The sequence below is a fragment of the Pagrus major genome, chromosome 5, assembly GCF_040436345.1.
Source record: "Pagrus major chromosome 5, Pma_NU_1.0".
Lineage (NCBI taxonomy): Eukaryota > Metazoa > Chordata > Actinopteri > Spariformes > Sparidae > Pagrus > Pagrus major.
In genome coordinates, this window is record NC_133219.1 from 26,863,845 (window position 1) to 26,878,000 (window position 14,156).

The 14,156-nt window shown below is 39.2% G+C and overlaps 1 protein-coding gene across 1 annotated transcript; it reads left to right on the forward strand.

Moving 5' to 3' along the window:
* The first annotated feature begins 484 nt into the window (after positions 1-484).
* LOC140996380 (leucine-rich repeat and fibronectin type-III domain-containing protein 2) lies at positions 485-10,156 on the forward strand. The gene is made up of 2 exons (XM_073466765.1): positions 485-1,869; positions 9,166-10,156. Exons 1-2 carry the CDS (start codon positions 491-493, stop codon positions 10,154-10,156), a joined length of 2,370 nt encoding a protein of 789 aa, XP_073322866.1. The 5' UTR covers positions 485-490.
* Positions 10,157-14,156: the final 4,000 nt, after the last annotated feature.

A 14,156-nucleotide genomic window follows, 5' to 3' on the forward strand; every position in this document is an offset into this window, starting at 1 on the left:
ACTCCAAACACATCACAAACTGGCCCAGGACAAGAGGGCTCTACAGTGGCTGATTAAAACTGCTTAGAACATCATCATCACTGGTAACCATCTACTGAGTGTTAGTGATATCTCTGAAGTGAGATTCTGCACAGAGCCCAAAGGATACTTAAAGGCAACACCCACCCAAGCCACAGTCTGTTCACCCTGCTGCTGTCTGGCAGAAGTCTGCTGCCATACCACCAGACTATAGTGCAGCTGCTTTCCTCAAGGACTCCTCATAAATGGACTGCAACTTGCATTTTGTTTACAACCCTGTGTTGTAGAATGACAAAGAAACTAGCCTTGAACCTTGAAATCATCATGCAGCTTTGTGCAACCAAACACTGTCTGACATAGGAAACCGTAAATATGTAAAGTGTTAAAACTGTGTCTCAGCTGCTCACCATGTCAAATTCAAACTGATCCTTGTTCTTTTTTGTGTCTACAGGTCCCCTCTGTATGAACTAACATGGACAAAGTGGTCATCAGTCTCCTGCTTCTGGGAACCGCAGTAACGATGGTCCATGCATGTCCCAAATACTGTGTCTGTCAGAACCTCTCAGAGTCTCTGGGGACTCTGTGCCCCTCCAAAGGCCTGCTCTTTGTCCCATCAGACATCGACCGGCGAACTGTGGAGCTCCGGCTGGGCGGCAACTTCATCCTCAAGATCACCACTCAGGACTTTGCCAATATGACAGGTCTGGTTGATCTCACCTTGTCTCGTAACACCATCAGCGCCATCCAGCCTTTCTCCTTCATTGACCTGGAGACCCTGAGATCCCTGCACCTCGACAGTAATCGGTTGACGGAGCTGGGACCAGATGACCTCCGGGGGCTGATCAACCTGCAGCACCTGATCCTCAACAACAATCAGCTGAATCAGATCTCCAAAGCAAGCTTTGACGACTTGCAACTGACACTGGAGGATCTGGATTTGTCATATAACAACTTACGCAGTGTGCCTTGGGAAGCCATCCGCAAGATGGTTAACCTCCATCAGATGAGTCTGGATCATAACCTCATCTCTTTCATTGCTGAGGGGACTTTTACAGATCTGGATAAACTGGCCCGCTTGGACCTCACCTCCAATCGTCTCCAGAAGCTCCCGCCAGACCCAATCTTTGCACGCTCTCAGAGCACTGTAGTGATGGCCACTCCTTATGCACCTCCGCTTTCTCTAAGCTTTGGTGGAAACCCATTGCATTGCAACTGTGAAGTGCTTTGGCTTCGAAGGCTGGAGCGTGAGGATGATATGGAAACCTGCGCTTCTCCTGCTAGTCTAAAGGGTCGCTACTTTTGGTCTGTTCGTGAGGAGGAGTTTGTTTGTGAGCCCCCTCTAATTACACAACATACTCATAAGTTACTAGTGCTGGAAGGCCAAACGGCTAGCCTGCGCTGCAAAGCAGTCGGAGATCCAATGCCAACTGTGCATTGGGTTGCTCCTGATGACCGTTTGATCAGCAACTCCTCTCGTGCAACGGTGTATGAAAATGGCACCCTGGACATTACAATCACCACCTCTAAGGATTATGGGACCTTTACTTGCATAGCTGCCAATGCTGCTGGGGAATCGACAGCCTCCATTGAGCTGTCAATTATTCAACTCCCTCATCTGAGTAATGGTACAAACCGTACCACGCAGTCAAAGTCGGGGCTATCAGACATTACTAGCTCTACCAAGATCAGTAAAGAGAGAGAGCCTAAACCTCTGCCAGAGAAGGTGGTGTCTGTATCAGAGGTGACCGCTGTCTCTGCTCTGGTCAAGTGGACTGTTAGCAAATCAACCCCAAAGGTCAAAATGTATCAGCTTCAGTACAATTGTTCTGACGATGAGGTCCTCATTTACAGGTAAGAATAATTAATGGATCTTGATTAAAGCCAAGTAGGGGCTGAGATCTTTCTGGTCAAAGTGGTAAATTAGGCCTGAGGTATAATCTTTATCAACTGAATACGAGATGCTCAGCTTCTTGTGTCGATTGCTGATTGTTTGCTAGGTGAATACTTGACAAAGTCATTTTCTTTGAGTGTCTGTGAGATATCAACTTTATATTTGTTTAATCCGTCTTGAGATTTTCTTTTTCCTTAAATTGAGAATTGCTTTCACCAAATGAATGAACAGCTAGTGCATGTTTTTAAGAAAAGTGAAACTCAAAATGAAATCCTTGCCCTGAACCATTAATTAGAAATCCAAGAAGAAAAAGGATTAGAGACCCTCATTTTAATGTATCCTTCATAAGCTCCTCAAGTCCATAATGTGTAAGCTTGGAGACTACAGCTAGAGATCTTAGGGCTCTGTGAAAACAATTTCCTGTGTCAAATGAAACAGTGAAAGTAGTGACATTCAAAAAGATAATTAAGCTGAAAAATATACAAACGAGCTACGCCATTTCGCATTAAATCAATTTGGGAAAGACATTAACAAAGATCCAATATACTGGCCTGTGCTGTAAGAACAAACAAACAGATCCATTTTTTATGAATCCTGTATTTGCATCGGTAGGAAACATTTTATCGGATAGATCTTAGACATTTTTTCCGGTATATATAAAAGTAATAGACATTTTCTACCACAGTGTAGACATACTCTGTTACAATTAAAAGTGATACATTCAAATTTTTGCTTAAGTGAAAATACAAAAATATTAGCTTCAAAATGCACTTGTACAGTAGCAAAAGTATTCATTATGCAGACAGGTCCCTTTCATAATAATGTATATTATACTGTATAATTATTGTTGCTTGTGTTCATAACTTTAATGTTGCTGCTGGTAAAGCTAATTTTACATGGTGTTGCACAATTGAAATATTATCAATATTGCAATATGGCAAGTGCAATATTCAAATCCCACAAGCCGCAATTTATTGAATAAAATGTGCGACAAAATAGCATTATAATGAAGTACTGTAGTTCTGAAGACAGGGCCCTGGCCTACATCTCTAGATGAAGGAAAACATGTTTGTTTGGCACAGACCACAACACATGTCACACCAGGTTGATTATAATAGTTTTTTCAGTGAAAGTGAAAATTGTGATGCGAAAATAATCATTCCCAATAATCATTAATCATATCACAATCACAATATATATATATATATAACACCTTTCAAAACATAGTTACAATGTGCTTAAATACAAATAAGATAAACAGTTCAAATTAGAAGAAAGCAGGATCACACAATACATTCATATGATAAAAATAAAACAGGTAAAAGAATAAAACTAGAGAATAACAATAGCACAAATGGATAAAAGTACAGTAATACTTTTTGTGACAAGGTGGGACCTAGGAATCGATAGGAGGGACACAGCTGAGGATCTAAGTTACCTACAGGCTCAGAGGGAACCAGTAGGTCAGAAATATAATTGGGGTCCAAACCCTTCAAAGCTTTCAAAGTTAGCAATAAAATTAAAATCAATTCTAAAACCAAAAAGCAACCAGTGAAGAGAGGCAAGGATGGAAGCAATGTGGTCTAATTTTTGGGAGATAAGTTAAAGCCTAGTAGACGCATTTCGGCAAGTCGGAGGCAAGAAATGGCTTTGCAATTATCTAGTCTAATAATCTATAATCTAATAATTAATCACAATGTGTTTTTTTATATTGTGGAACTCTACCCCCAAAGATCAATTAAGTTTTGTTGATATAACATCATTGTATATTGTTGATTACATCTTGCATTATTAACCCCAATATGAAGAGGAACTTGTAACTTAAATTATCAAATAAATACAATGGAGTACATTTTTTTAAAAATCTAGTGGAGTAGAAGTATAAAGTAGCATAAATGGAAATAATTATGTACAAGTATTTGAGTAAATGTAGGTATACCTACTTTGGCTCAATACACTTCAACATAACCACACAATCAGAAAATTACTAGCCTCACTATGCTAAAGATGACATTTATGGCATCAGAATAGTGTGAAAATTGGTAAAGTGGCTTGTAAACAGCAGTTAGAGCAGTTTTCTGTCAGTTTTCTTCCTCTAACTGACAACTGATGTTGAATCCCTTTAGCCACACCACACCTCACCCAGTAATTTATTCTGTGCCATAGCCCTACACAATTTACCTGTAGCCTCTGTGCATTCCAGCAAGAACCATTTAATGAAAGATAATTGACTGAATACGGGAAGGCAAAAAGTCCAGGTTATTAGCTGAGAGTATGAGATTAAAACTGTACCACAGTAATGAAGAAAGATATTACTTTGTTCAAACAGTGTGAATGCATCTCACCGTCCCTGTGAATTCAATAATAAGGTGTCTATCTGATTGTCCTGCTTGCACACACTGAGACAGTTTTTCATGCCAGAGAAAAGGGAACAATATGTATTTTCAATACCTTTTTTTTCTCCAGTGATGGAAACTTTGGATGACTCATGCACATTTCTTGAAAATGCATTTATGAATTTCCCCTAATGTCTATAAAATTGCAAACATAACCACTCTGCTCTGTGCTTTATAAACTACTTTTTCCCTTCTTATTCATTGATTTGCAGCCGCAAGATTATTTCCCTGAGAGGTGATCATTTTAAACGCATTTGTGATATTGTTATCCGTCAAGAATCATAGCTAACAATCATTACATTTAATTATCTTGAGTGCTAGTTTGAGACCTAAAAACATGCACATTTTCAGTCCTGACTGTTTTGTTATTTTCTTATTCCATGGAGGCTTCATCATCCTCAGTATAGGGATTTATGATTTTCTCAGTTTGACCTCACTTTCCTGCTCATGAGTGATGACTTTCAATTTGCTCTGGTTATGTGAATTGATGCTTTAAATTGTTTGTTACTTTATAATGAATGGACACAGTATGTAGTTTATATGCAGTAGAAAAATGACCTGAAGCAACAGATTTATGTGCTCTTATGTGAGTGTGCAGTCCATGTGCATGTCACAAGACAAATTAGGAGCTGGGAGCAAAAGATAATGAGCACGGAGAGGCCAACTACTGTTTTTGAATTATTATTGATATGACTTTATTGCCTGCACATGCACACCTACTGCGCTCCTCTAGTTGGCTGACACAGTTTCCCGGGGCACTGCCCGTACTCAAGCAATGGCATGATTAAAAATCAATCAGGGCCACATGGGGGAGGAGAAAAATTGCATGACTTCTCTCAAACATGTGAGGAAACGCAGCTTCTTCCTGGTTATGGAAAAAGGCAATTAAGGATGAATAATGGACTGTAGCCCCACTGGTGTCTGGGCTCTGTGGTGGAGGCGCTTTAGAGAGATCAAAGCTTAGGATGCATGACTCTTAGAGAACAGCAAGCCAACAATGGCTGGATGACTGAGGAATCTATTTATAGATACAAATATGGTTAAGCGTCTTTAAGGGATATGTTCTACCCATATGGTATGCGGTACATGTTTTATAGCTTAATTAGTGTACTGTAGCAGGGATTTCCAACCTGTTTGGGTCAGATTCACACATATCAAATAAGGCCCTTCATTGACACCATCTGCTATATCCTGAAAGTGTGGTTTTATATTTATTCTCACACCTTTAATAATATAAAAGTTGATATTGATACAATTACTTTATCACAGCTATCTTAACATTGTGAATGCCTTGTATGGGTTTGCATTACATTTGGTCAAGTTTTCAGTCTAACCACCACCACATGCCATGCCATACATTGACAATTTTCAATGTATGGCATGGGAAATTTACCATTACCTTTGGCTCTCTATTTCAACTTCTGCCTCTCTGCCAGACAGTTTCAGAGGCATCCCCTGCGGTATTAGTATCCCAGATTGGGAATTAATTATATATATTATACTATACATATATTTATGTATGCAGTGCCGATAAAAAGTATTCACCCCCATGGATGTTTTCCCCTTTTATTACTTTTATAAATGGAATCATGGTCAATATAATTTGGATTTTTTACAAAAAAAAAACTTTTTAACGTCAAAGTGAAAACAGATTTCTACAAAATAATGTCAATTAAAAATATAATAAGTGATTGCAAAAGTATTCACCCCTTTCAAGTCACTTTTTAGTAGATGCTCCTTTAACTGCAATCACAGCACTGAGTCTGTGTGGATAGGTCTCAATCAGGCTTGCACATCTGGACACTGCAATTTTACTCCATTCTTCTTTGCAAATCTGCTCAAGCTCTGTCGGGTTGCATGGGGATAGGCGTGGACAGCCACAAATTCTCTATTGGATTGAGGTCTGGTCTTGAACTCCGCCACTCCAGAGCATTCACCTTGTTGTCTTTAAACTATTTCTGTGTAGCTTTTGCTGTATGCTTCGGGTCATTGTCTTGCTGGAAAATACATCTTCTCCCAAGTTGTATTTCTCTTGCAATCTGAATCAGGTTGTCCTCCAGAAATTCCCTCTATTTTGCTGCATTCATTTTACCCTCTACCTTTACAAGCCTTCTAGGGCCTGCTGCTGAATAGCACCCCACAGCATGAAGCTGCAACCACCATGCTTCATGGTGGGGATGGTGTGATTGTGGTGATGTGCAGTGTTTGGTGTCCACCAAACATAGTGTCTAGTCTGAGGGCCAAAAAATGTCCATTTTGGTCTCATTAGACCAAAGAACCTTCTTCCAGTTGAACTTGGAGTCTCCCACATGCATTTGGGTGAACTCTTGTCGAGAGTTAATCAGCTTTCTTCAACAGTGGTTTTCTCTTTGCCACTCTCCCATAAAGCTTTGACTGCTGAAGAACCCGGGCAACAGTTGTTGTATGCAGAGTCTCTCCCATCTCAGCTGATGAAACTTTTAATTCCTTCAGAGTTGTCATAGGTGTCTTGGTGGGCTACCTCACTAGCCTCCTTCTAGCATGGTCACTCAGTTTGTGAGGACGGCCTGCTCTAAGCAGGTTTACACATGGCACACATGTGCCATATTCCTTCCATTTCTTCATGATGGATTTAACTGAACCCCGGGGGATGTTCAGTGATATTTTTGTATCCATCCCCTGACTTATACTTTTCAATAACCTTTTCACGGAATTGCTTGGAGTGATATTTTGTGTCCATGGTGTAATTGTAGCCAGGAATACTGATTATCAGTGACTGGACCTTCCAGACACAGGTGACTTTATACTACGATCACTTGAGACACATTCACTGCACTCAGGTGATCTCCATTTCACTAATTGTGGGGTGAGTACTTGTGCTTATCATAATCACTTATTTTACATTATATATTTTTAATCAATTGACATTACTTTGTAGTAATCTGTTTTCACTTTGATATTAAAGAGTTGTAATTTTTTCAAAAAAGCATTATTCCATTTATAAAAGCAATAAAAGGGGAAAACATCACCCCCTTGGTGAATACTTTTTATAGGCACTGTATATCTATCTATCTATCTATCTATCTATCTATCTATCTATCTATCTATCTATCTATCTATCTATCTGTCTGTCTGTCTGTCTGTCTGTCTCTCTCTCTATCTACCTCTATATATATATATAGATAGATAGATAGATAGATAGATAGATAGATAGATAGAGAGAGCGAGAGAGAGAGAGAGAGAGACTTGCTTTTTTACTTGCCTTGTGTATTCTGCGTCTGTTTGAAGTGTCAGTTGTGCAGTTCTTCTTGCATGTTGTCTACGGGAATGCATGGCTAAAAAGCAAGTATACTTTCTGACTTTCCGTTTCACACCATACAGTGACCATATTCCTGCATTGGCACTGAACGTTACCAATGGACAAAAATCACTTTGTTCAGTATGCACATAATTCCTTGATTAATGGGCTTTGAATCTGGTCTTCAAATGGTCCACACAAGTTTGACATCTCAGTTATGTCCCATTCTGATTAAATGAGATGTGGCCGGTAGAGTTAATTACATGAAACAGACAGCTTACAGTACAAAAGCTAGAACAGCGGCAACAATGATTGAATTATTAATTTATGAATGCCCTTGTGTAAGTTTAAAATTTTGATGACAGCATTTGTTTGAGTTACCAACAGAGATAAGCAAGTACACCATAAGTTGTACTCATATTCATATGCTTAATGGGCATGGCTTTGACCAGAAGTCGCCACTGCTTAAACAGGAAAAGGCCGCGACTAGCTGAAATTGATATGGATTGGTCAGAAGTTGTTATGTTAGTTATGTATTACCTCCGCCAAGGAGTTTATGTTTTCACCCGTGTCCATTGGTTGGTTGGTTGGTTGGTTGGTTGGATGGTCACCTACTTAAATGCATTTTCACGAAACTTGGATGGTCTTGGCCCATTTACTTTTGGTGCAGATTCGACCTATCCAGGAATTTTTTCTCAATTTCTTCAACATTTCTTTTGACATTTTGGTTAATATCTATCTATAGTAAAGGCCTTGGTAGAGGTTTGCCCTCTACTCAGTGCCATTCTAGTGAAATGGAAGTTTAAAGTATTTCCAGAATTGCCTCAGAATTGAGCTTCAGATCAAGGATTCAAAAAGAGTAAGAGAAGTGTTTACAAACCAGTTTTTTCTATAAACTTGGATGAATAAACTTTAGTCAGGCACCCAATGACGATCTTCCTTTATCGTGAGTACGAAAGTTGACACATTTTACTGAAACTCGCTCAACTCTACTAAACAGGAACCACCAGAAACTGCATGTCAACCCAAACTACACTCATACATGTGGCAGCCCCAGTCTTTGTCTCTGAAACGGATAAAAAACCACTGACTGTTACAACACAAAGGTTCCTACAGCATTTTGTGTATTGGTGATACATCTTGGTGAACTACTGCAGCATTGACCGATAATTTCAGTCAAAAGAGAGGCTTAGTCAATCATAGTCAAAGTCATATCCAAACATGTGGAATAATAACAGAGTGAGTTGAAAAAAAATAATGCATGTTAAATTGAATGTACAAGAAATCACATTGAACCAAAATAATATTCAAAAAATGGTCATTGAATACTTATCTCATTATTATTGCTTCATGCATATGAAATGGGATATACTAGGACCAATGAAGTAATCTTTCTGAATTACTCTGTGCATATAAATAGCAACTTAGCATGCTTCATTTTGACTTTTTCTTTGATCTGCCCCAGCATAACAGACTAATCCAGTGCTGCTTTTAACATTAAAGTCCCCTACCCTGATCATGAACTCCCTTTGTCTATATTTATATATTTTTATATATATTTTCTGTCTCTCTTCTGTTTTCAGGATGATTCCCATGACTAACAGAGCCTTTGTAGTCACAAATCTCGTCCCAGGGATGCAGTATGACCTATGTGTCTTGGCCATCTGGGACGACACGGCCACCACCCTCACTGCCACCAACATTGTCGGCTGTGTCCAGTTCATCACTACAGAGGACTACCCACAGTGTCAGTCTTTACACAGTGGCTTCCTGGGTGGTACTATGATCCTGGTCATTGGTGGCATCATTGTGGCCACTCTTCTGGTGTTCATCATCATCCTGATGGTGCGGTACAAGGTGACCAGTGGCATTCAAACTAATAAATTACCCAACGTGAGCAACACGTACTCGCAGACCAATGGGGGATTGAACAGGTTCAACGGTGTCCCACCACAAGTCAAATCCACTGTGGTGGTCATGCGTGAGGAAATGGTAGAGTTCAAGTGTGGCTCCCTCCAGAGCAGTCTCTCTTCATCCTCATCCTCTTCTAATTCATTAGACAGCCAAACAGGGAGGGGTGCTGGCGACCGCTACAGCGTGCAGGGTAGTGAATGCAGTACCCTGCCCAGCAGCAAGTTCAGGAGGCACGGGCACGGTGCCAAAGCACGGCAAAATCTGGACCACCTTTTAGGGGCCTTTACCTCACTTGAGCTGCGAGGGGTAGCGAGGGACCAACAAGGGGCTTCTGGCCCATCCACCACCTCCAATGCTATGATGGCAGTGGCTACGGTACCCCCGTCTGATAAAGAACCCCTGCTCGGGAGAGCTGAGTCCACCACCATGCTGGGCCGTCTCCTAGGGCTGCCCCAGGAGGGTAAGCCCAAGAGGAGCCACTCGTTTGACATGGGTCATGTGGGGGCAGCACAGGGTCGCAGCAACTACCCCCGCAGGATTAGTAACATCTGGACTAAGCGCAGTCTGTCTGTGAATGGCATGCTGTTGCAGTACGATGACAGTGAGGACGAGAAGCCCACTTTTGAGAGCGCTGAGTGGGTGATGGAAAGCACAGTTTGAGTGCAGTTGCTCTGACTGTGAGGTCCATGGCTAAACAATGAATCTTTATCAGAAACTAAAGGAACGTGAGTGCAGAGGCAGGGATACTCCAGTGGGAACCTGCCTTTGGGTATTGCATGAAGTTCATCCATGTGAATACTGTCTAAGTAATTATGTAAGAAAAGACACTCAAGTCGATAGATTCCTGGCCATGATCTCTAATCTCTGACGGTGTCTAACTGTGTTTGAAATATTGTTCCTGATTCAAAACAACATGGAATCTTGGATTGTGCAGATGGAATAACTCCCTATCCACATGGCACGAGAGAGTGTGTCTGAGAGAAAAAGATGAAAAATGAAATCAGAGTGGATTTACTACATCTTTATCACAAGAACTGAACGCTCAGAGGATTTGCCTCAACTGTGGTGAACTGTTTCCGCATCACAATGTCTTGGACCCTCAGCGTGAAATAGGACTACTGCAACAGTAGAGAGAAGGACCAGAGGAGTGAATAGAAAATTAAAACAAAGTCATTTTTATTTTCATCTGGGTTTTTCTATCATTTTTACTATTTATTATTTGAGGCGATCCATCAGCAGGCAGAGGCACAGCTCTTTCATAAGGTTGTAATTGTTAGCAATCAAAAAACAGCTCAACATGCAGCCATTTCATTTAATTCAACAGTACTTTCAGTGACATTTCCATCAATCACAAATTGAAAACATGGCTTATTTCAAATAAAAGTATAACCCCATGCACTAGATATTGGCAACACTGAACCACAACAAGCGAGTCTTGCGTTTCTACCTCAGGTTATGTATCATGAGGTTATTTATGAAATAAAGCAAATGGAAATGCAACAAAACCCAAATGCACAAGATGGATCACAAACAGCTCAAAACACAATGTCTGCAAATGCTTCAAAGAATGATTTAGTCTCCGGCCGATTAATTAGAGCTCAGGTTGAATTCCTGCTGTGACAAAATGTCTTTGTGAATGCATGATACACTCTGCATTGGTTAACTCTGGTGACAGTGGTCCCTGTAGGCTAAAAGGCCATTGATGAAAACAAAGTGTTTGCCTCAGGGTTTGGTTTCAGATGCTATCAGCACATATTACAGTCATCAGACGGGAGTAGTCTTTGAAATCCATCAACCCCACTTAATCGTTTGCTTAAACCCCCAGCAGGGTGTATTATTCAGCTGCCATTCTCCTTTGGTAACACAAATAAAAGAGGAATACAATTATTCATTTAGCCAGGTTAAATGGCAGAATGAGACCAAATTGAAGTTCATTAGCTTGATAGAGGTCATTACGCTGCTTAAGAGATGACATTAAGAGAAGAGAATGGTAGAAAAATCACTTTTTAAGGGCCAAACAGCAGAAAACTCTGGAAATCCATTACACCAGATTGCATGATACAGAGCCTTGTTGGTTTATGTATTATTTGGCTCGATTCATCAAAGGACCCATTTATCTTTCATTCATGTTCACACAGAGCTGTACATTGCAGTAAGATACTGTGAATTAATGTTTTTTCAGATTTCTGCCTATGATCAGTCGAGACATCCCTACACACTTGCCTTTCTCAATATCTTGTGGACCTCTGCTGCATTTCAAGACGTGGGGCAGTCATCATTTTTTTATTATGGTTTTCTTCCTTCGGTGTACCGTTCTGTATATTGGCATTTTTTTTGTACAATAACTGGGTGAGAATGTAAAGGGGGGAAATCGTGCAGTAGTATTTTTATTTTCATGTGAAGCAAACAGTGAGAAGGTGCTTTACTTGGTGTACCAACTTGGTCATTGTTAGTTGGCTTACTGAAATAGGATTTTATATGATACTGCAAGAAGTGGAGGACTGGCAGTTTTTCAGGGGTCAGTTCACTCAAATTACATAAAAAACATATTTTCTGACTTACCTTTTGTGGTGTTTAACCATGTTGACAGTCTTGGTTTAATTTGCTCAGGTTTTGAGACTTCTATGAGATTTCTATCTTTGCGGGCAGTTTTGCAAATAATCAAACTATGGTTAAGTACCTGGTCTGGTGATATTATATATTTTTGTCATTGTCAGCAAATTCCAAGAAAACACCAAAACCAACAATGAATTGATCCTACTAAGAAGATTGCACTGCGTGTGAGCCCTATGATATATCTTAGTCCTCTGTGACACAAAGCTCTATTGTTTTCCAGACACACTTACAGGAGATGTGTTCCTTTATTACCACGAACAAGACAACTGTACTGTATGTTTTTTTTTTTAACTAGATCCAACATATAGTACACCAGGCCTATTGAACTACTTTTTAAGAATTTAAGGGGCTGGACATTTATATTTCCTATGTCTGACCTGTTTAGCTTAGAATTTTAATGTATTAAAAACAATGCACTTTTTTATTTTCTCTTCATTTTTTTGGTTCACACAACTGAAAAAAAGGCTTTATATAGTATATATATAAAAAAAAGTGCAGAAAAAAAACAATACACATTTTTAATTTGGATAGGTTGTCAGTTTGACTCTCCTAAATTCCCTCTGTTTTAACAGGCTGGGTTAAAACGTTTTTTTATGAAATAAGAGTATTTTTGTGATTAACAACAAACTAATGAATGGGCCAATTAGCCAGCTAATAAAATGATTAAAGGGCCAGAATATGGTTTTTAAAGGGCTGCATTCAGCCCTTGAGTTGAGTTCAGTTGGATAGGTCTGCGGTACACGGTCCTGCTGCAGTAAATACAACATGTGTAGTAACTCGCTGTTAAAAATAGTCCTTAACAAATGCCCTGTTTAATCCTGTTCAATTTACGTTATCTAGCACTACAGTGGCCAGCTGCTTTAGAAAATTAGTTTTTTTGTGAAACTGTATATACCGTATATGACTCACATAGCCATGTGCTGAGCTACACATAGGGTAGAGATGTCAGAAATTATTGAGACGGACCAACACATTGTAGGTTTTGAGTATTTAATGGAATTTGTAATCTGTCAGCTATTGTATTTGATGCACTAGCCAAAAACAGACCTAAAACGGATTCTCTAAATCGAGTTCCAGAAACCCCAATAAGAATAAGAATAATAAAACATTAAACATGTACAGTGATAGATGATTTTATCACCCACTCTCATAATGGGAGTGGAGGCATCCATAAAATCCTCAAAACAGGCATAGTTTTGCATAATTTGTGAGAAATTAAGTGACATCTCACTGCAAATCCATAGAAAGTTTCTCAGAAACCTCTGTAATTTTGTCTCCAATCAAAGGTCTGCAATTTGTAAATGATAATGTACTGAGAGCCTTTTAGTCAGTGCTCAGCTGAACATGCAAAAGTATGAAATATGTCTAATGAATAACGCACAATTCAACATGGAGAGTAATGTTTTGAAATAACTTTTGAATATTGACTTAAATTTCAAATGGAGCAGGAAATTCATCTGAAAATCAACAACTTTTTATAAACTTAGCACAACTAGCTCAACTCCATTAACTCCGTTTTTCCTGAAATTAGCGCCAAATGACATATTCTTTACAGGACATGTCCTCTGTAGGGCCAGGCAATGCAGCCCTAAAATAATATCCCAATATCTTTAGGTTATATCTCGATACACAAGATATATCTCAATATTTTAAAATCTCATTAATGCTAGGACCTGATGACAAATCAAGTATTACAATATTTTTGATCTAAGACTCGAATATTGATATTGTGACAATATTGTATGGATGACTATTGGGATTTTCCCATAATATTAACACAGGAGATTTTCAACAAATAGCCTTCAGTAAAGTGGATATAATGACTAAGTGGGTAAAGGTAAAAGTATTAAAACAAGTACAACAGTCTGCTTAGTTCAGAAAATCATCAATCAAATCACTTTACTGTAATGTAGCCTTTAAAACCAGGAAAAGAAAACACTTATATATAACACACAGTATAACCATTTTCAAAAGACAATATATAGTCTCATATCCAGATAATGATACAATATCAATTGCCTAGCCATACTCCTAGGACCTTATT